Source organism: Apteryx rowi, unplaced genomic scaffold (assembly GCF_003343035.1).
Source record: "Apteryx rowi isolate R43461 unplaced genomic scaffold, aptRow1 scaffold_185, whole genome shotgun sequence".
NCBI lineage: Eukaryota > Metazoa > Chordata > Aves > Apterygiformes > Apterygidae > Apteryx > Apteryx rowi.
In genome coordinates, this window is record NW_020448141.1 from 1478871 (window position 1) to 1499430 (window position 20560).

Genomic DNA, 20560 nt, shown 5'->3' on the forward strand with positions numbered 1-20560 from the left:
ACCCAGGCACCTAGGAATGTGGTACTCCATACAGTGAGATGAGATGACTCCAGTGTCAGACAACAGCTGAGTAGCGAGGTTTAAATCAAAGCTTTGACATAAGGTGTTTTGAGGCAAGCTGACCCTTGCCATATTGGAACAAGTCCTCAGGCTATTCAAGTTGCTATGTTCAAGTGTCCCAATACAATAAGGACCCGGACAAAGCAGTATTACAATTAAATAAATAGCATCATTTTCTGGATGGCCCTTACTAGGCAATAACCAACTTATGGCAGCATTCTCCAGCTTTTCAGTCTTCAGAGCCCTGGACTGCTGATTCTCCCTGGGGAAGGGGACTCTCTTGCCCTATGACAGTGCTGGAAACACATAGTTTATCATAGTACATCAGCAGAAAAAATATATTTTTTCCTCCAACGTTCTTTATTTATTCTTTTATCTGGAGCCACACTTTCCAGTTCAATTTTTTTTCAATGTAATTACATCTGTGACAGTCAAGGAACTCTATTTACCAACATACTCAACTTTAAAAAGTGTTAAGTTTTAAGTTTAAAAATGATACATTTTAAGGACACTCAGACAGCTCCAGGCAAACAGCTAAATCCAAAGTTAGGGTGAGTGAGTGCTTCTGTCTGTGGGAGCCTGAAGCACTCCTTTATAGGCTTCATCAAAGACAGGAGAGCAACACAGGCTTTGGCTGGTATTTGACCATACTCTTCCCAGCCATGTATGTACATGAAGGGTTTTCAGTAGCTGTGGAGAAAACCTGGCTTCTTATCTAGCTGAGAGGCTTTTCTCTCCATACAGTACGAAAGCTTGAGGCAATGTCCTTCTCTGTGTAAGAGGATTTAAGCCAGAAATTAGAGGTAACTGTAATTAGAGATGCCCACTCTCCCATTAGTCTAAGACCCTGATGAATCTGCACTGTAGGTCCAGTCCCACCACACGTCCTCAGCCTCCTCCTTCCACCCTACTTCCACCAGGGCGTTAGGTATTGGAGAAAAGTCTCGTCCTCCCCATCCCAGACATCAATTTATTTTTTTGTTGACGGCACTGCTAAGCTAAAAGAAGTCTTCCTGCCTTTCTTATCTCTCAGCTGCGCTCACCTTCCATCATCTTTTTCTCTGCCTGGCTGCTCTCTAGGATGCATGATGATGCTTTCCAACAGGCTGTTACGCATCCCCTGAGCAATGATTTTGCTGCTTGACCCTGCCTCTCCCTCTCACTCTGCTAGCACTCCCTGGACCAGCGACCGTGTTCGGTCTTATGTGGAGGCTAAGAGTGTCCACACAGTAGCTATTGGGTAGATAAGCTTCAGTTAAGTCCCACTGAGGTTTCTATTACATGTAGACATATGCTAAATTAGCAACAACAGCTCCAAAGTCCCACAGTGTCTTCTGCAATACAGAAATAGCATTCACATGTAGTAGGCTAGTTCCAGGTTAGGTATAATATTCTAGTCATTGCTTGTGAAGAAACTAATGCTGGGATAGAGTTATCAGAAAAATTTCCTCTCCTCAGTTAGTCTGTTATCTCATTTTTGCAAATGTCTGTGGGCTCTGATTTGTATGAAATTAGCTTTTGGGATTATATGCTCTCTTAGGCACTTCTCTCAGTAAACTGTTTGCCTTAGCATGGTAAATGGACTATTTTAGCAAGCTCAACAATTTACAATTCATGTTCACTGGTATAAACAATGTAGAATTATTGCATGAATAAAGGCATTTTGAAAAACACGGTTGTCTTGACTTTACTGAACTGTCAAGAAACACATCTGGCAAAGGTTTGACCTACCATGCAACTCAACTTGATGTGTAAAAGGAACAGAGAGACAGACCTACAGAAGTTGGCAAAGCTCATAAAGACTGAGGAGAGAATAGGGTTAGGATAGATGAATATGTCAGAGCAACAGCTTGCTACCATCAAATGGTGTTAATCTTGAACAGGATGGGATATATCAGAATAAAGAGAGGGCCAGTCCTTGCACTCTATGCCTAACTTTCCACATATTTCTAGGACATGTTCCCACTCCACGCTAGAATTTGTGAAGCTGAGATGACAGTGTTCAAGCTGCATGGACACGTCCCACCACCTTTAAAACCCTCAGTCACAAGTAACACACCACTAAGTCTGACTGCAATTTCCTATTCAAGGAGTACACATGTATTTTGGAAATAATGGAAATGTTAAGTCAGCTACATGATAGAGAAAGCAAAAATATCCAGCTGCTGTTAAATTAATGATATAGCTTTATAGATGTTTGTTTGTCTTGACTTAGGATTAAACAAATGAAGTTTTCTAGACAAACAGGTTTACTTATGGTCACTGTATTCCTTAAGAATGGGATGGACAAGGAGAGGACAAAGCAAGACAGTCCTGAAATAAATCATAACTGTGTATAGTTTAATCTTTTCTGCAAAAAGAGACAAATGGCAACTGAGCTGCTGCTGCTAGAGGTTGGTAGCCTTGACACCAAATGTGTGACACAATGTAGTTGCAAATATAGAGCCGTGAAAACATGCATCAGAGAGAGAAAATATTTCATACTGGAAGGCAAGATCAATATTTCAGAGATATCTACACACAGACCTTCTCGCTTCATTAGTACTTGCTAAGTCTTACAACTGCAGCCTTAAAATCTAAGAGGCAGTGATTGTAACTCTGCCAAGGCAGGTAATGGGTGTCATATTAGTTGTGTGTTAAGCACATTGAGACACACAGCAGCAGCAAATCCCCCAAGAGCGCAGGGCTGGGCAGCCGCCTGGGCAGGGGCAGCTTTGCCCTTCAGCCTCTCTGCCCTGCGCCGCAGCTGCATTTCAAAACCCCTGAAGCAGCACCTCTCTTTCTGCCTACACGGCTTTCCTCTGCATGGATATTTTTTGGCGTTAGGGAGAGAAAAGCAGCCCAAGTATGTCCCATTTCTCCCCTCCATATCCTAGAGCAAACAAGGATTTTTAATTGCTGTTTTACTTTCTCCCCTCTTCCTCTCCAGCCTTGGTTGTGGGAGAAGCCACAAATGAAGCTCTCACGGCATAGGACCCACTGCAAGAAAATTTAAACTGAAATTGAAACAGCATTAAGTCAAAAGGAGATTTTCCTTGATTAAGTTTATTCATGTGTACATGAACATTATCAGTTTTAACAAGCAAAACAAACATTCAAATGGGCATTATTTAGGTGAGTCGTCTTTTACTGTATCACTTACGGAGACAACGCAGCTACCTGTGGCCGTTTCATACCTCTGTCAGAGCTGAAGCTGCTGCTGAGGAAGGGACAGCGCAGGCTCAGTGCTGGTGCTTTGGCCTTGTAACTCGTCTGAAATGAGGGGGTGCTGCCATGCGATTTCCAAACTGCTCCCTTTACAGTGACTGTGCTCTGACGTTTGTCATGCAAACAGACGCTGCTCCCAGCCACCAGAACAGGCCGAAGGGCAGAGGTGTCAGGGAGTAAAGGCAGCATCTGACTAAAGACCTAGACGCTAGACACCAAGACACAAGAGAGGGAAAGTGTCAAGCGAGATTGAACCCCTGGGAAAAGGCAGGTTGGAGGTGACATAAGGAGCAGGGAACTGCATGCAGGGAATGGCAGGGGAAAGGGTCACATTCCCGCAGGGCTTGGTCCAGCTCCTCTTTAGATAAACCAGTTGGAGCAAGCCCATAAAGAGAATTTACATGGCACTAAGGAGACAAGGTTGGACAAAATCCCGAAGAATAAGTTATAACATGGAAAACAGTCAGGAAAAGGAAGTCAGCAGGAAATGAGATGGAAGCTGACAAGCAAGAAGGAAAAAAAGATCCTTGGAGCAGATCAGACTAGGGTTAGTTTCACCCATTTATAACTGCTGTCACATCACCCTTGCGCTGCTTAGCATTTTTAGCCTTCTTTTGCAAATCTGAGTGGTGAGCTGTTTTCACTCCATCTAGAGAGCTGTGGCATTTACCAGTTATTCAGAAAAAATGTTTCTCAGCTGTAAACGGATAGAGGTTGAGCCAAACTATAAAATTTGGACCAAGGATCACCCCAAGCCTTTAAAACCTGGGGGGGCTGTATTCAGGTCCAGGGTTTCAGTCAAAGCCCTTCTTCCTACATGTGTTGAAGATCACTACAGAAACACTCTGGTTAAGGCAGAAAAAATGCTGTTGGGACTCAGTGGTAATCCTTCCGATGAGCAGCTTTTGCAAATCCCACTCTGTCATTCCCACGGTCAAAAATGCAGTAAAATGCAGACATAAAGACGTCTCCTAAAATCCAGAGCGGGCCGGTGCGAGTGGTGATATCCAGCGACTGGAAGCCGCTCATGCAGAAGGTTTGGTCTTCGACAGACTCCTGCAAGGGAAAGCACAGTTCCTTGTCATGGCCCGTAGCTCACTCGCTCGCTGCGGCAGTGGAGCGCTGCCAGGCCACCCATACGCACCTTTACCACGTAGTGCTCTGCCGTCAGTTTGTATTCATGGTGTCCAATAGTGAAGCTGATGAGAGGCAAGCTGGACAGTCTCCTGCAGTCCACGAGAAACTGTGTGCAATGCATTGATCGATACATGGTTGGTTTGCTTTTTTGTAAAAACACTGTCCTTTAAGCTCAAGAATTTTGCTGCAGCTGAATTTACTACCAAAACCAGTATGAGGCTGACTTACAGCCCAGCCCTGCCCTCCCACTTTCTGGTTCCCGCGCTGGGTCAAACCACGCTACCAGCCCACACCCCTGGCACCAGAGACCCTGAGGAGCAGGGCTGACGAAAACCCTCGCGAGCCCCAAAACGGGCAAGGAGAGGGGCACGCTGACCCGGCACAGCTCCGAAGCAAAGCCAAGCTCATGAGCGCCCTGGAGCCCCCTGCGAAGGAGATATGAGTAAGCTCTGCCGAACAAAACTGCCCTGATGCTCGGGCTCAGGCTCGGCCCGGGGAGCTGCCTTCAGCCCGCACAGGCAGCGCCTCGCAGCTGCGGCTCTGCCCCTCTGCTCAGCAACATTGTATTTTTAGAAAAAGGGGCTCACGCAGAAAGCTTGTGAGCAATACCGAATTTTATACTTTACTCTGCCCTAGAGTGGAACTGGAAGAGCAGAACAAGGCCATTAATCTCTATAAATATTGCATTCACTTACAGCAATACACAGGATCATTTCCTGGCCTCTCTATTTATTTCATGAAACAACTGGGATGTTAAATGGCACTGCAGAATGCTCCAAGCCCCAGAGGGATCTTTGCCATAAACTGTAGTGTTTAAAGTCATTGTTTTAGAGGCTTCCCGTAAGGAAGAGCCCTCTTTTTTGCTGTTAAATCTGCTTTTTGAAAACATAGTCTGAAATATTCTGTACGCCTATCAGGTGTCATACCATTAGAGCAACAAAATAAACCAGGGGATACAGAGTAAAAAAGCCACTAAAATGCAAGTGGAGAATATGAGAAGCTAGACATAATTTCATTTACATAGTTAGTATGTCTAGGACAAATGAATTCTTGCTGGAAAGAGGTAGAAGTTCTGGTAAAATCACTGATGAATGCGCATACTTACACCAGGATACAGCTGAGCCAATATACTTAGCCTGTCTGTGGTTGGTACAAAAACAGTGAGGATTTTTTTTTTTCCCCAGAAACTGAGATGCTCGCTGAGTACTATTTGTTCAGCATTGTCTAAACATATACTCCAATGACCTGTTTTATTTGCATTAATATAGCTACATTTGTAACACAGTTTATCTATGTCCCTTTGAGAGTATCATTACAATACAGGCTTGATATCAAAACATATTGTTTGAGATGTATCTGAACATTAGGGCAAAAGCAAAATTTAAGATTTAATTGCAAAAGAAGTCGGAAGTCTTGTGGGTTACACAGGCGCAGCTCCAGGTCTTCCTCTACAAAAGGAGGCAGATTTAAGACTGCGCTTTCTCTCTGATCTTTGCCCAGTGCCACCTGAAAATGCCACCTCTTAATTTTCTTCAAAATGCAGTTTTGCAGGAGGATCAAGGCAAATGCAAGGTTAACAGTGACTGTGTGCAGTAGCCTTACCTGGGGCCCTGGAGCTGTGGCAATGCAGTAATTAACGGCGCGAGTCAGCCAAAGGCCAGCAATAACTCACAGGGAAAAGCAAGCTGCGCTCTCCCTCGGGACGGGCAGGCTTTAGCCATCTCAGGTTTCTTATCCCGGGAATAACACACAGGAGAGACAGCAAGGGGTCTGGCCCTCACACCCATGCCTTACCCAGCCATGAGCAGGCTTTCGGGGCAGCGTGGCTGGGGGTCCTCCTGGGAGCCTGGAGTGAGACCTCCTACCCTGCAGCCAGCAGGCAGGAAGGGGCCCATCATGCCTATCACTGCAGGGCTGAATTTAAGATACTTTTCCACTTCCTGATGCTGACAGGCTCAGGGAAGCTGACAGCTACAGCCAGGCACTTGAAAAGGCAACCCTAACCCTGATATACAGTAATGGAGCGATTCCTTAAACAGATGGTCCCGTCATTTCCTTCCACACCATGACTGAAGAGCGCTGAAGAGGACATGGACATCTGGGAGGCGGCAGCCCGGCTCTGCGTTCAGTGCTTTCTCTGAGACTTTTCCTGAGCTCTTATTTTGGTTATTCTTTCCCTTTCCCCAGCCGGTAAGCTCCATGCCCCAAAGAGTTTCCCTTCCGCCCTGGCTGTTTGCTGGCCGTGTGGCTTTTACCTCTCCCGTCTGCGACGGAGTTGCCCCAATATACTCCTGTAACCGCCTGATTTGTGAAGAGGGGCCAGTGATAAGAGAAGTGCCCGAATCGACGATGGCTTCACAACCGTGGGAGCAAAATGCCACCTGGCCCTGGATCTTTATACTGCAAGTGAAAAAAAAAAAAAAACCCACCCTTAAGCAAACAGTACATACGCTGTGACAGGAACAATGCATTACTGCTAGCTAGAGCACCCTGTCAGGCTTTCCCAATTTCGAAAGACAAGGACGTCTTTAAAAGACATGAAAGTTTTAAAAGAAAGCAGCATTAGGAAGAGTTCTCCTTTATGGACCCACTTTTCTGTCTTAGGACTCCTGTAGCGCTGATCATTTGCTGTCTGCTGATGAGCTTGTCCTCACCCACAAGGTGAGACCCACAAGATGTGTCCTCATCCTTGTACATAAGAGGAATAGGAGCAGATGGCCACTGACTGCTTTGACCAGTATTAAAAAGAGGGATTGCAGCAGCAGCTGGAGCTGGATTTGGTTCTTTGGTGCCTTAACCCCTTATCTGAATAATCCCCCAAGAATCAACTTGACCATTGGTGGGTCATATTAAAATGCCCTACAGAAAGGACTTCTCAGTCCCATCACAGGAAGCCCCCTGTTTGGGAGGAGCAAAGGCAAAACACTGCACCGAGGCCTTCTGAAAGCGCTTTGCGAGGCTTTTCTTTCTCCACAGGCTTTACGGGGAGAGGTGAATTTTGCCGGGCATTGCATGCACACATACTTGTTAAGATGTATTTGCCAGTAGCTTTTCTCGGTGACTGGGACCCAGTGAATGGAGCCTTTGTAGCGGGAATGGTCTATGCCCCCCAGGATTAACTCACCACCATTCTCGGTGTCTTCTCCTCTAAAAACAGAACACAGGTTAACAGAGACGTAAGAGTAGGTCAACATATACCGATGAGATTACACTTTAAAAAGCAAAAGATGAACCATGGCCCTTTCCAAATTCATATATGGATGGCTGAAATGGATTATTTTTAAGTTATAACTGAATAAGTCCCAACTCAGAGCATCCAAACAACCCCTGAGAAAACTTACCGTAGGTTGCTGAGGACTAAAGATAGACACTGAGAGCGGGCTGAGCCAGCTGCTGGTCTCACCTCAGAATAAACGCTAGATAAAACTGTGGAATTACAGCTAGGTTTAGACTAGGAAACAAAAATTTCTCTTCTGAAATGTGGCCACTTGGGTGTAGCAATGCATTTCTGTTCTTCTCCACTCGCCTGAAGAAAATCACTGGCAACTCAAAACACTCTAAGTCTGAGCTGGGGGCTTTTGTTTTTTTTTATGATGAGCTCTAACAAGAACAGCTATTTGTTCAAAAAAATTCATGGGTCCCCCCAACACATTTTTTCTTTTCGCTCCATTTTTTTCAGTGGCAAGGTGAAAAAATGAAGAAAATGAGAAAGAATCCACCAGCCTCCAAAATCAAATTATTTTTTACCAATTTCTGACAGAGATAGTAGTTTTAAGGGAGGAGCCTCTTTTTCTTTTTTTTTCCTTGAATGTTTATTTTTAAATATATAGCCCAACCATTCTGGATATATAAATATATAATATAAATCTGGATTTATATGAATATAAACTATATAAATATATATATTGTATAATATATAGTATATGTGATATATAGTATAGTATATATAGCATGTGTAGCATGTATGATATATCTATATCAATATATAGACAATATAAACTATATAAATATATATATATAAACTTATAATATAAACTTTATAAATCTGGACTTTATTTCTTTTTTAGTTCTTTGTGTTAATTACATATAATATAGCAGAGGGAGAGAGCTAAAACAAAACTTATTTTAAAGACCTAGATTTGGAAGCATTTTCAGACACAAGACTTTAGCTGCTTTGCTTCCTCACTGATCTCTCTTTCTAGACACGCTCCGGAAAATTACTTTCCGGAGTTGAAGATATATACAGATGCAGAGCTGTTGCTATCTGCATTAAGATGTATTTGCTTCTTTTTTGACACCACCACTTTTAAGATCGACCTTTTCAGATAGAAGGAGAAGACGGGCTGCTCCACCAGCTGCTGATTCATGATGCTGTCAAACACGGGCAGAGCGTTGCCCACTGCGAGGGAGGGGTATCCCAAACCCAGCACCCCGTCGAAGTGGGCCAGGGCAAACGTCACTCCTGGCTCAAACACGGACTCGCCAAAGTCCTGCTCCTTGATGGAAATGTTACTGATCTGTTCAGCACAAAAAAAAAAAAGAACAAACAAAAGTAAATTCAGTATCAATTAGAAGAAATCAGCCGTGTTTCAGATTCATGTCGACTCATTCAGTTTATTAAATGTACTGGAAAGAGCCTGAAGGTCCTAGCGTGACTTGCACACGCAGCTTGTGCCCAGCTGGTGAGAAGCTCTGCGCCTTCCTTTTAACACCTTAATTCTGGGGCTGCTTGTCCATAAACCCAGGCCAGGAGGAAATGCAAAATGAAGTCTTAGGGGTTCATCCTGCCTGGGGAGCACAAGGCAAAAGCAGCACCCGCTCCGGCGTGGCATGTCCTGAAGGGCACCTACGGCTCACACCAGTGCCAGGAGGCAGCCCGACATCTCCCAGCAGAGGTGGCGCCTACCCCCACCCCTGGACACCCCTGGGCACCCCTGTTGGGGGCACCTCACCTCTGCCCCCGTGGTCTCGGACGTGGCCTGTGGGTGAGCCCTGCCTCCCGGAGGGCCTGGGGCGCCTGGGCTCTGCATTAATGAAGTCTGGGACATTTCTTCTGCATTATCTTTCACAAGTGCCTTTTCTACAGCTGAAAACGCAAGTTGTACTCAGACTGCCCATTGCCCCATTGCAGCATAAAGCCAGTATCTGATCTGCCTTGAAAGCTGTTGGCCTGGATGCTGACACCCATTTTAGGCAGACACTCACCTGCAGCGTGTCTTTGCCCGCAATGCCCAGAAGCTGGCCCGTGCCATACTGCAAGGAAAAGGCTTCCCCTCTGTGCTCGTACGAATCCGACAGAAAGGACTTGAATCTCTGGTGCACCCCTACACAAATCAAAGCAAATGACACCTGCGCACGGAGGCACGGTCCTGGGAAACGCACCCCGCTCCCCGCCACAGGCCTGGCCGAAGCGCAGGTAAAGCACATTTTGCCTCTCTTACAAATAACGCGTCAATGGAGGCTGCCCATCAGCCCATAGGCACCGGGGGTTTTCTGTTCTCAGAATACCTCGGGGTTATTTTTAGTTGTAAATGTAAACAAGAAATCAAAACAAAACAAAGGAAAAAATCAACATTTCCACAGCTATTTGTAGCTGTTCCTGGTTTCTTTTCCTGCCTTTCTCATCAGCCACCTCCGGATGCACCTTCGGCAGCTGCAGCTGGTGCCTCTCCTGACGGCGGGGAGGCACGAGGGAACGGGACCGGCAGCGTGAGAGCTGGCATGTAGGGGGCTCTGAATCCTCCCCTCCCACCTCCTGACAATTTCACAGAGCAACATCTGGCCTTTTCCTGGACCTGAGGAGCGGTCTTGCTCACGTGGCCTCATCAGAAAGAGGAGGAAACCCCCGTTAGGCCTGTGCCTACATGAAGATTTAGGCTATGGCCTTCCCAGAGGGGTACACCAAATTACGGCGTGCCCGTGTTGGAGTCCCTGATTGCAAATATTTTACAGGGGAAACTGCAGCCATCTGGCTGCAATACGTCAGTCCAGGATTTCACATCTTCATGGTCCAGGAGGAAGGTGCAAAAGACCCGGGAGCGCGACGGGGCCTCGGGGTCGGGGCACAGGGGCCGAGACGTGCAGCGACGCGAGTGTCGGGCGAACCCCGACGGCAGGGGCTCCCCCCGGGGCACAATACCATTCCTTGCAAAGTACCTCCGCCGCCGGAAGCTCCTTCGGGAAGGAGAAAGGGCCACCTTACCCCCGGCACGGACAGCACAAGGGACCGTAACATTTCTTACTGCACGCTTCGCTGATGCAATAAGCTGAGGGGACCCAAAAGTTGGACGATCCGGTGTCAAACACCACGGTGAACTTCTGAGGCGGCGTGCCAACGCTCACAACCCCATAGTACTGAGCCTGGGGGAGGGAAAATCCGGTCGGGTTAGTGCTACCTCAGGGCAAGTTTCTCCTGAGAAAAAGACAAGACTTTGAGGTGCAGTACAACGCCTTCTCAAGGTTTTCAGTGCAATTTGGTTTAAAACGCAGATGAAACCCATCTCTACTGGGCAAGGAATTATTGCTGGCTGCATGGGTGACTGCTGACAGCAGATTTCACTCCAGCTGCCTGGATAATAGTGCAGTGTTTTAAAGCATTTTAAGCAGATGTTCAGTGCTGTTCCCAAGGAAGCCAACGAGCCATCTTCCACTGACTTCCAGGAAAGCAAGGTCATCCCCAAAGCAAAGCTCCCACAAAACATGCAGTCTTTTAGGTAGTTCCCTGCTGATATCTATATGAAATCAGTGATGCAAAGCCAGCAAGATCCAGCTCTGCCAATGGCCGAGGGCACCGCCAGACCAACAGTGCCAACGCTGTCGCAGAGGGCCGTGCTTTTTCCTTTGAACGCATTGTAATTAGTCGTTATTAGCAAGCTAAAATGGGTTCCGGCTTCACAAACTGTATCAGAGGCACTGAGCAAAGTTTATCAAGTGGATAGAGAAACCACTGAATGTCCTTGGATATTAACAGAAGATAGAGGCAATCTGTGAACACGTGAACTCTGAAGTGAAGGGTTTATCAGCAGCCAGAGTGCAAGTGTCTAAGTGTCCCTATCTGGCCAAGAAAGAGCACTTGAGCATTAAGAGACCTATTTTTAGGAAAAGGCATTTCTGGAATTCAAAGGCAGATAGAAAAGTAATATCCAGTGCCAAGTCTTTTGTAGCAACACAAATACTTGAATATGGAGCTTCAAGTGCATACTTGTTAATTAATATACACAGTATGGCTTCTGGCTCCAGAGTTTACGTGCTAAATGAGATAGTCACTAAACATGCAAGCCTGTGTGCCATGTAACATCATACTCAGCTACACAGCAGGATTTTATCAGTTATTGTATTAAATAAATCTCTATTGTTTAATCTCTAAAGTGTGGCAGCTCTACATAATGGCCAAAAAATCCAAACAAAACATAAACACACCGCACCGAAACCTCCACAAACCTGTTACTGGTGGTTGCTAGATATGCTGGGGAAGTGTTTTCTGTTTTGTTATTTTGGTATTTATGTTCTTTTGATAAGCTTTAGAGATGGCTGCCACTTTTCAGTCTCTTTTGTTCTTCTTCACACACATCTCTAACTCATCTTCACACATTTCTTTGTGGCCCCCAAGTGTCAGAAAGCTCTTGCTGAATTAATTTGCCTTTCCTTTCCCTTCCTTGTTCAAATGCAGCCTCCACAGAAACTTCTGTAACTTAGCTTTCCTTTAGATAAACACAGCAACAGTATCGAATAAAATAGAAAACAGACCAACAAAATAGAGAAAATGCTAATACCAGGAAAAACAATTTACAAAAATGGCTGACCTGCTAAGCTGCTGCCTGAGATCAGCCAAACTTGTATCTTTTCTTTCTTCAGTTTAAGTGGTAAATTCACCCAGGTTAGTGTTTGACCTATGTCTTCATCAAATACATGTTAAACTCAAGAGATAAAAGCAGAAAAATAAAACCACGACGTGGGTCTTTAATATCACTGATTTATGATTCCACGTGATCAGATAAATGAGATTTGTTTTTTTTAAATAACACATAAACATCCAAGTTTCTGTTAGGTAGCATATAGCCAAATGAACTATTCAGATACTGCTATTAAAAATCCAGCCCAGAACCGAGGTGAATGCAGGCAGACCTTCCACACTTGTTTGGAGACCCAACAAACTTCAGCATAGGTTTATACAAAAATTAAACCTGTCACAGGACTGCTGTTGCCAGACTACATCAGTCTTCTACCTATTCTAACCTCGTTCTATATATGTTTTGTTTTGCAGACTGGTAAATGAATCGCTGGCCATGTAGTATTTATAGTGAAAAGCAAAGAGCCATTCATCTCAAGTGCTATAATTTCACTGAGAGACCAGATTTCAAATGTGCTGGGGGAAAAAAATCTGCCTTCAATGGAACAAAGAGTCCTTATGATTATGTTACCAAAAGTGTACTTACATTCATGTAGTCATACAGCCTTTCTGAAGCGGTTCCTACTGATAAGGCAATATCTGCAGGGAAGCAATGCAGGTACCTCCGAGCAAAAATGTCGGGGTGGTGATTTCTCCAGAATTCCTCTAATTCTCCCTTTTCTTTCAGCTGTTTCTTGATAGATTTAAATCGAACGAGAGGGATTCTAAGCAAATAAAATCAATGCATAAAATGTTAACTAGATCTCCTGTCTAGACAACTCAGATACGTTTTTTTTCTCGTTGTTTCTTTCTTAACACCTCAGGCAACAGCACGCTGAGGTCACTGCAGGAGGTCAGCTGAGACACAGTACCATGATGCAGCACATCTTTTCTTACCGTTCCAAGGCCAGGGTGAGCGAGATGCAAACCACAGCCAACAGTATCACCCTCATGGCTTCAAGCAGTTTCAGAGTCTTTTGACACTCATTGACTCTGAAGTCTCTTTTTTATAGCTCATGTGCAGCAGAGGGCTCTTAGCCAGGTCAGTCAATCACCGGAGGTCAGTGCTTTGGCAGAAAACTCATTAATGTGTTCTCAGAGTAACCGCTGGATTGTGCAAATATTGGTGTCCAGTGAAAATACTAAGGCACAGATAACCAGGGCACAGTCTAGACCAAAAATACATTTTACTAACAAGCATTAATATATTTTACATAAATATAATGAATGGGGCAAGCTTGGCATCTGCTGGTATGGGAAAGGGAAGGCAGTCCAAGGAATTGCCTGGTTCCCTCCGCGCAAGCTGCTTTTCATGCTCCCTTTAGTGACAAGTATCCCAGAAGTGTCCAAGGCAGAGAAAGAGGACATAAGATATAGCTGTTTTGCTTCTACATGGAGACATTTTAGCAGGACCGAACACACAGACATTTGCTGGTGTTGTGACAGGTCGTCCCCTCACAGCTGAAGATTAATTCCCTATTTATGTGAAAGCTCTAGTCCAAGTATAAATGCGATTGCCACCCAAAACAATGGATCTTAACAGCCCAAAAGTTGACAGTCTGCAGCATAAAGTAATAAATAGCCAGTGGTTGTCTCCTCTCACACAGCTGTTAAGGCCATTTCTAATTGAAGTGTTGTTGCACACATTTCAGCGAGACATTTGGAATCACTCGCCGGGATTTATTTGCTCTTGAGGTTCCTGAGGTTCCTGAGGTTAGCAGTTCCCACCCCTACCTGACATTTGGGTTTGAGTCAAGTCAGCGGAAAAATGAGAGTGTCAAAAAGAGACTCTGATCTGAGAGAGGGCAAAAGAAACCCTTAGATGCCTGTGAGGAAGCTCAGCACCGAGTCTGCAATTTGCTTAGGAGATTTTCTGAGTCTTTCCTCTGTAAGAGAAAATGTGAGCAATTATATACTGCAGAACAGAATACATTAAGGCTAAATTTGAATAATCAGCCATTCTTGTTCGAAAGACTGTGTTAGAATGCTGGGAAAAGACCAATGACGATTTTTTCCATGTTCCTCTGCAATTCAACACTTGGTTAAAAATAGACTGCTCACAACATGAAGGTGAACTGGAAATAAATAATCCACTTTCAGAAAGTGATATATGAAATTGCATAACAAAGAATGAATTTCTAGAGCATGCAAAAGTAAAGAGTCATCACATGCTCTAATAGTAAAGTTCCAGTAAATGAAAACAACAAAAACGAACAAGCATATGGTATTTGTGAGAGAAGAGGTCTAAACACCAGTTACAGATTTGAAATAAATGTAAATCAAATTATTTTCAGTATATAGTAAAGACACTTTAAAAATTATTCCTCCAAGCCTCTTCCCTTAGTTTGTCACACTGACTAAAAAGAGGCATGAGAAAAGTATCAAATTTAAAGCTCTCTTCATTAGTCTCTTGGATTTTGAAATATATGTTTTGCTTTTTCAAACTTACCTCCAAAATTGTGAGGGCTAGAAAAGCTATTCCCAGCAAAGGCTGAGTCTGGTGCAGTAACCCAGCTGCAGAGTCTTAGATTTAAGAAAGCGTCAGGACCTACAGCCTAATCACTGCATTATCTTTTGTTTCAAGAAACAATCTCTAAAATGCAGAAATAACAATTCATAGTTTTTATATTGATTTACGTTTTCTTGTGATTCTTTTTAGAAGTGTCTCGCTTTGAGGAGTGTTCACTGTTTCTTCTAGACTCAGAAGTTACATGCAAGTTTTTAGCGAGGAATGAAGTTTTCTGTCCAGCCACCACACTCGAGAGCTGCGCCCTGGAAATGAGGACCAAACCGGCTCCAAAGACAAGACTAGCAAGTACAGATTTGAGCAGAGGAATAGATGTGGTCATTTTGGGGGATTTCGGAAAGCACAGACTTTGCTTGAGAAAGCTACCCAAACCCCCTCGCACAAAGCAGAGCAGATGCCATGCCCTCTGCTACGGCAATGTCGCTTTGACAAGAGCAAGACAATGGCTGTGCTGAGTGCCTTTATCTCCTGAACTTTTCCTCAAATGCCACAAATGCTTCTCGGAAGTCGTTCAGACTCATGTTGTAGGGCACCAGGGATAACTCGGAAGACATGGAGTGACTTTCAAAATACTGCACTGGGTCTACAGAAGGGGCTGGTTTTGCCTTGTGTCCTCCATTGAGTCACTAATTCTCAGAAGCATCAAGACGGTTCATTTTATTGCAGATGCAGCCCTTTATTATCCCACCAGCATGAAGGTTATTTTTTCCCAAATACTGTGATCTCACAGTGTGTTGCAAACAGATTTTCATTTAGCCAACAGAGGTACAAAATGCAACAGCAAAAGGTCATTGTGACTTTTTCTGATAAGCTGGAATAATGATTAAACTACAATGCAGAGGATCCGTAAGAGAGATTTATCTGAAGTGTAGAAGTTTCACTAATCAGCAGGCTATCTGTCTAAGGGGCATGTTTTTGTCCTGGATGTACATTCTACCGTTCAGTCTTTATTGTTTATGCCAAACATGTTTGCTTTTTCATGTCTCTGGTACACAGCGTCTTAATAGGGCAGGCAACCTTGTCTTTAAAGGGCGCCACAGCTTCTTAGAAATGGAAACAAATACAAAAGCCTGCTGAGGCCCATAAGAATATTTTCTTAAAAATCAGAACACATTTTAGGGTAATTGCTGTGAAATCCAGAAATAGCACACGTTCCTTATGGTAGTCCTCTGAAAGGGTGTACTGTGTTACAGTATTAAAAAGGTGGCTACTCTCTGAAGCTTGTTCCCTGCAAACTGACTCTTATTGCTGGCATGCTATACATACGGTACATCCTACATTTTGTAGCTAGAGTATTTTCAATGTCGCTCCTCCGCAGCGATAGTAGTAGAGCTCTGTGTTGTCAGATTTGGCCGGAAATCATGAGGCCACCTTAACTGTTTAATACTGCCTTTTTCTCAATCTTCTGTTTGTTCTGCCTGTTATTTTTCCAAGTATATGTGGCTCTTGGCAATCATGTATTTTGAGTATGTAGTGCCTAACTCTTGGAAACCAGCTGCAGGGTGTTTGAAGAAAATATCCTTCCAGAACTATGGTAAGTGTGGAAAATGACAGCATTGAGCTGCAGATATCAAAGGAGATAGCCACAGCTGGAAAGACTATTTCACTGTTAAACGCTCTGCCAACTCTGAAATCCAAAGATCTTGAGAGAGCAAAGGCGGAGACACAGGTGGGATAAGCCACAAGAAAGCTTGAAAGCAGCAGCAGCAGCTCCGGAGGTCAAAGTCTGCAAAGATGTCTATGCACTGACAGCGTCTCCTCGAAAAGAGGTGCTCACGCCCTGAGCAGCATGGGTCTGGCAGAAAGGAACAGGAGAACAGTCTCCGTGGCACAGTTGCATCTAAATAGTCGTAACTAAAAGTGCGAATCTCGATGTAATTAAATCCAGGGCAGCTTCTTGCCAGGTAAGTATGGAGGTGGGAATTGCGGTAGCACAGGCAGAAGGCGGCAGGAGAACAGCCTTGGCAGGTTATGCTAGTGAATGTATTAAACTGGGATTCAGATAAGAAGCAAAACATAATCTAATGAAAAAGGCCCTGCACAGTTAAGAGAGCCAGGTGCTATAGTAAACACAGTTAAATTAGGAACATAAATACTAGAGCAGCTAAAGATAGCAGTTTGCCAAGTATTTGTGTTAAACCTTTAAGATATGTACTGGGTGGCAAGTTACATTGTTAAATTATGTATTTGGCACCTTGCAAAGTCAATCCATATAAGTGCCTCTCATGTGGAAAGTTAGTCAAGTCTTGACAGATAATTTAAACAACAATTAGATTACATCTGACATTTCCGCTTAAAGTTTAATTAAAGCTAAACATTTAAGTTTAAAAATTCAGTCTTCGGTGATGTTTACTTTCTTTAGCCAATCCCCACAGGTGGTACCAGCTGCACAGACAGCATAACCATAGCAAAAGGTGAGCGATGGGGGCATCTGGGAAACTATGTGGTGCAAAATTTGAGAACATCTATAGCGTGCAGGAAGAGGACTGGTTTTCTGAGTGAGCAGAGGGGGCGGAAGGGGAGGGAGCGAGACTGCGTGTGAGCAAGAGAGGGAGACCTGTACTCTAACTCATGATGTCTGTAATCCCCATCACCAAACACTCATTTGGTTATCAGAAACATTTCAGAGCCCTTGAGATTAATGGCTGGTGCCATGTAAACAGAGCCTTATATTGGGAAGAAGGAGGCACCAGCAGACCAGTGCACAACAGGAGACAGCCAGGGAGGGCCCCCTGTCCCTTGCAGCCCCAGGGATTTCTGAACAAAGAAACTTCCAGGATGGGCAATAGTCTGAAGGCGATTGTTGCTTTTGTGCCTTCCAACAAGTGCCAGAAGTACCTCCTGGAAGACCTAAAAGAGATGCCCGTGGATAAAATGGTGGATCTGAGCGGCAGGCAGCTGAGAAGGCTACCTCTGCACATTTGCTCTTTTAGAGAACTGGTCAAGCTATACCTGAGTGACAACAACCTGAACCATCTGCCCCCCGAGCTGGAGCAGTTGCAAAACCTACAGATCCTGGCGCTGGACTTCAACAACTTCAAAGCGCTGCCCCTGGTTGTGTGCACGCTGAAGCAGCTGTGCATCCTCTACTTGGGCAACAACAAGCTCTGCAACCTGCCCTTCGAGCTCCGGCTCTTGCAGAACCTCAAGACCCTCTGGATCGAGTCCAACTGCCTGCAGTACCTGCCTGAGGTGGTGTGCGAGCTCAGCCTCCTCAAGACCCTCCATGCCGGCTCCAACGCGCTGCGCGCGCTCCCCAGCCAGCTGCGGTGCCTGCAGGAGCTGCGCACCATCTGGCTCTCGGGCAACCTGCTGTCCGAGTTCCCCCCCGTGCTCCTGCACATGCCTTTTCTGGAGGTGATCGACGTGGACCGCAACGCCATCCGGTACTTCCCCAGCCTGGCTCACCTCCCCAGCCTGAAGCTGGTGATCTATGACCACAACCCCTGTCGGAACGCACCCAAAGTGGCCAAAGGGGTGCGCAGGGTGGGGAGGTGGTCAGAAGAGAGCCCTGAGCCTCGCAAGCGGTCTGGGGCATTGGTAGACATCACGCCCGAAGACATGCCGCTGCCGCCTCCCACCAACAAGCCCGAGCTGGAGGCAGAGCCTTGCTAACGCTGTTGGCAAAGGGGGCAACGCACCCACAACGCCGCCCAAACTACTGCTCCCTCGCTTGCTTGTATCTAGAGAGCAATATGCCACCTGGCTAGTCTTCAGGGTAGGTGCAACGGTTTAGAGCTAGGTAACAGCAAAACTCTCTTTTACAGACACCCCCTTATGGCACAGCACCCAGCACTCTTTCTCTAGAGCCAAGACTTACTCCCTTTGCCCCCTTCTGCCATGTGGGGACCACTAAGAGCTTGCAGTAGAGATGAAGACCCCATTTCGATACTTCCCAGTGTTTTGGATGGACTGTACAGACCCCATCCAGACTTGCTTTTCTTCACCAGAAGTAGCCCATGGACTCGCTCTTCCTCCTCCACCTTGCTGAGGTGCCCAAGCCCAGCTGGAAGCCACTGTCGAAGGCGATTACAAGGCGCAGAACACACTGCTGAGGCGCAGCTTTAACCCACAGCATGCATCTCAAGTGACTTCAATTTGAAAAGCAGCAGCAGAAATAACTGCATGAAAGTTTCCCTTCCTATGGCGTGGGAAATGCTTGTGGAGCCCTGGCTGCACTATCCAGAGAACAGCACGTACCAGCAAGCTCTCTTCTTACAGCTGCTATCTTCTTTCTGGAAAACGTGTGATCGGTATCGTTTCATTATCGCCAAGTAATATTTAAAATGATTATGAGGAAAGCTAGAGGCTTTTTTGCTAGTATTTTTATAACCGCTAACACTGCCTGTAAAGACAGCTATACATGCCAAACTTTCATACAGTAGCAAAGAAGAAAATCAAAAGCTGACTAAAATGGAAAAACTGCAAGAGCTGCAAAGGTAAACTTGCATGAATAACACCTAAGACTGGGAGCCTGCTCTTACAAACTTGCATGGAAGAGGAAGTTCAGCCAATCTTTACTGAGTTGACTTCAGCAGGGCATTTCTCTAGCTTACAAAACTGAGATGTGTTTGGATTTCCTTGGAGATGCACAGAGCATGTTTATACCCTTTAAAAAAAAAAAAAAAAAAGGCTATATTGGAGTAATACAGAATAGTAATCTAGCTCAAAATGACTTGACATTTTTAGGTTTTCATTCCATAGCACTGAGCATTCAGCTTAGTAAAAGACAGCTTTTTTAAAAAGGGTAGGTAGCCCTGAGTGGAGCAGAACAGCCACTTTTCCCTTTCCCTCATTTGGCAGGGCGAACTTTCTTACCACCACAGCATGCAAAAGTGACAGCTGACTTCCCATAAAAGGTTTGATTCAGTGCGTTTGTGACTGCTTAATGTCATTTACATTCTTTGAAAAATTATCTTGAAATACATAAACTCTGTTAGCACTTGTCTTGTTAAGTGAAATCTGAATTTGGATCTGGCTGGCACCCATGTGATGTACTTACTATTCATTAAATTAAGTAAATTGTACTAGTCTTGCTGAGTTTAACCATCTTTCTTTGGGATTTACCAATTTACCTCTTTTCAGATTCTTTACCTAATCCTGTTCCAACAAACTATTTCTTTCAACAAAGGAAAATTATTCAACAGGATAAGAGTTTTGCTTTTTTGTTTGTTTTTTAAACATCAAAATTCAATGTTTCATTTCCTAAAGGACATGGTACTCTTACTTATCTTGGAGGTGAGGAAAGAATGTGCTTTCACCTGCTTTTTAATAATTTATATTTAATGCAGTACTCTTAAAGACAGTATTGTCATTTTTGGTAGTTTGAAGAGAGCCTATTTTGAGAGTTCGGAAGCTGATTCTCTTCATTTCAGGAAGCCTAAGGGAAAAAATTTTTACAAAGATACTTTCTTGATGTGAAATTAATCTTCCTGCTTTGGCGGCCTTCCCGCTATTCATCAAGGTGCTGCTTTACACTTGGAACAGCCAGACGGGTCATATTGCCCAGTTAGCCCCTCTCTACATGTTACCATACAGACGGGCACCTCCACTTGTTGCTGCTTACAACTATCATTGAGAATCTAAATGAAAACTGCAGCAGAAATCATGGGCCTCCTGATGATCCGAGTATAAAGAAATTAGTCCAGTTAAAAGACATGTTGCCTTTGCAGCAGCTACTGGAATGAGAATATAAAGACAGGTCACAACAGACACGGAAAACCATCAATACCAGGATATGT

The 20560-nt window shown here is 44.6% G+C and overlaps 2 protein-coding genes across 2 annotated transcripts; one reads left to right on the plus strand and one right to left on the minus strand.

Annotated features, from left to right (window-relative positions):
• Positions 1-3124: 3124 nt before the first annotated feature.
• Positions 3125-20538, minus strand: LOC112964099 (cathepsin E-A-like). The gene is made up of 12 exons (XM_026061774.1): positions 20081-20538; positions 19308-19428; positions 18640-19054; positions 13190-16793; positions 12840-13017; positions 10647-10764; positions 9610-9728; positions 8722-8921; positions 7429-7551; positions 6660-6804; positions 4412-4510; positions 3125-4323 (listed from the first exon to the last, which is right to left on the minus strand). The coding sequence occupies exons 4-12, from the start codon at positions 13243-13245 to the stop codon at positions 4144-4146; spliced, it is 1218 nt and encodes a 405-aa protein (XP_025917559.1). The 5' UTR covers positions 13246-16793; positions 18640-19054; positions 19308-19428; positions 20081-20538; the 3' UTR covers positions 3125-4143.
• On the plus strand, positions 17194-18670 carry LRRC10 (leucine rich repeat containing 10). Its single transcript, XM_026061773.1, has one exon. The coding sequence runs from the start codon at positions 17391-17393 to the stop codon at positions 18432-18434; it is 1044 nt and encodes a 347-aa protein (XP_025917558.1). The 5' UTR covers positions 17194-17390; the 3' UTR covers positions 18435-18670.
• Positions 20539-20560: the final 22 nt, after the last annotated feature.

Bases quoted from the DNA above. Each gene is read 5' to 3' on its own strand.
- LOC112964099 (XM_026061774.1), bottom strand. From the start codon at position 13,245: ATGAGGGTGATACTGTTGGCTGTGGTTTGCATCTCGCTCACCCTGGCC. The intron at 8,922-9,609 runs GTGAGTGTCTGC...TGTGCTGAACAG, and splicing joins CGGGCAAAGACACGCTGCAG to ATCAGTAACATTTCCATCAA. The intron at 4,511-6,659 runs GTAAAAGCCACA...CATTGCACACAG, and splicing joins CTCCGTCGCAGACGGGAGAG to TTTCTCGTGGACTGCAGGAG.
- LRRC10 (XM_026061773.1), top strand. From the start codon at position 17,391: ATGATGTCTGTAATCCCCATCACCAAACACTCATTTGGTTATCAGAAA.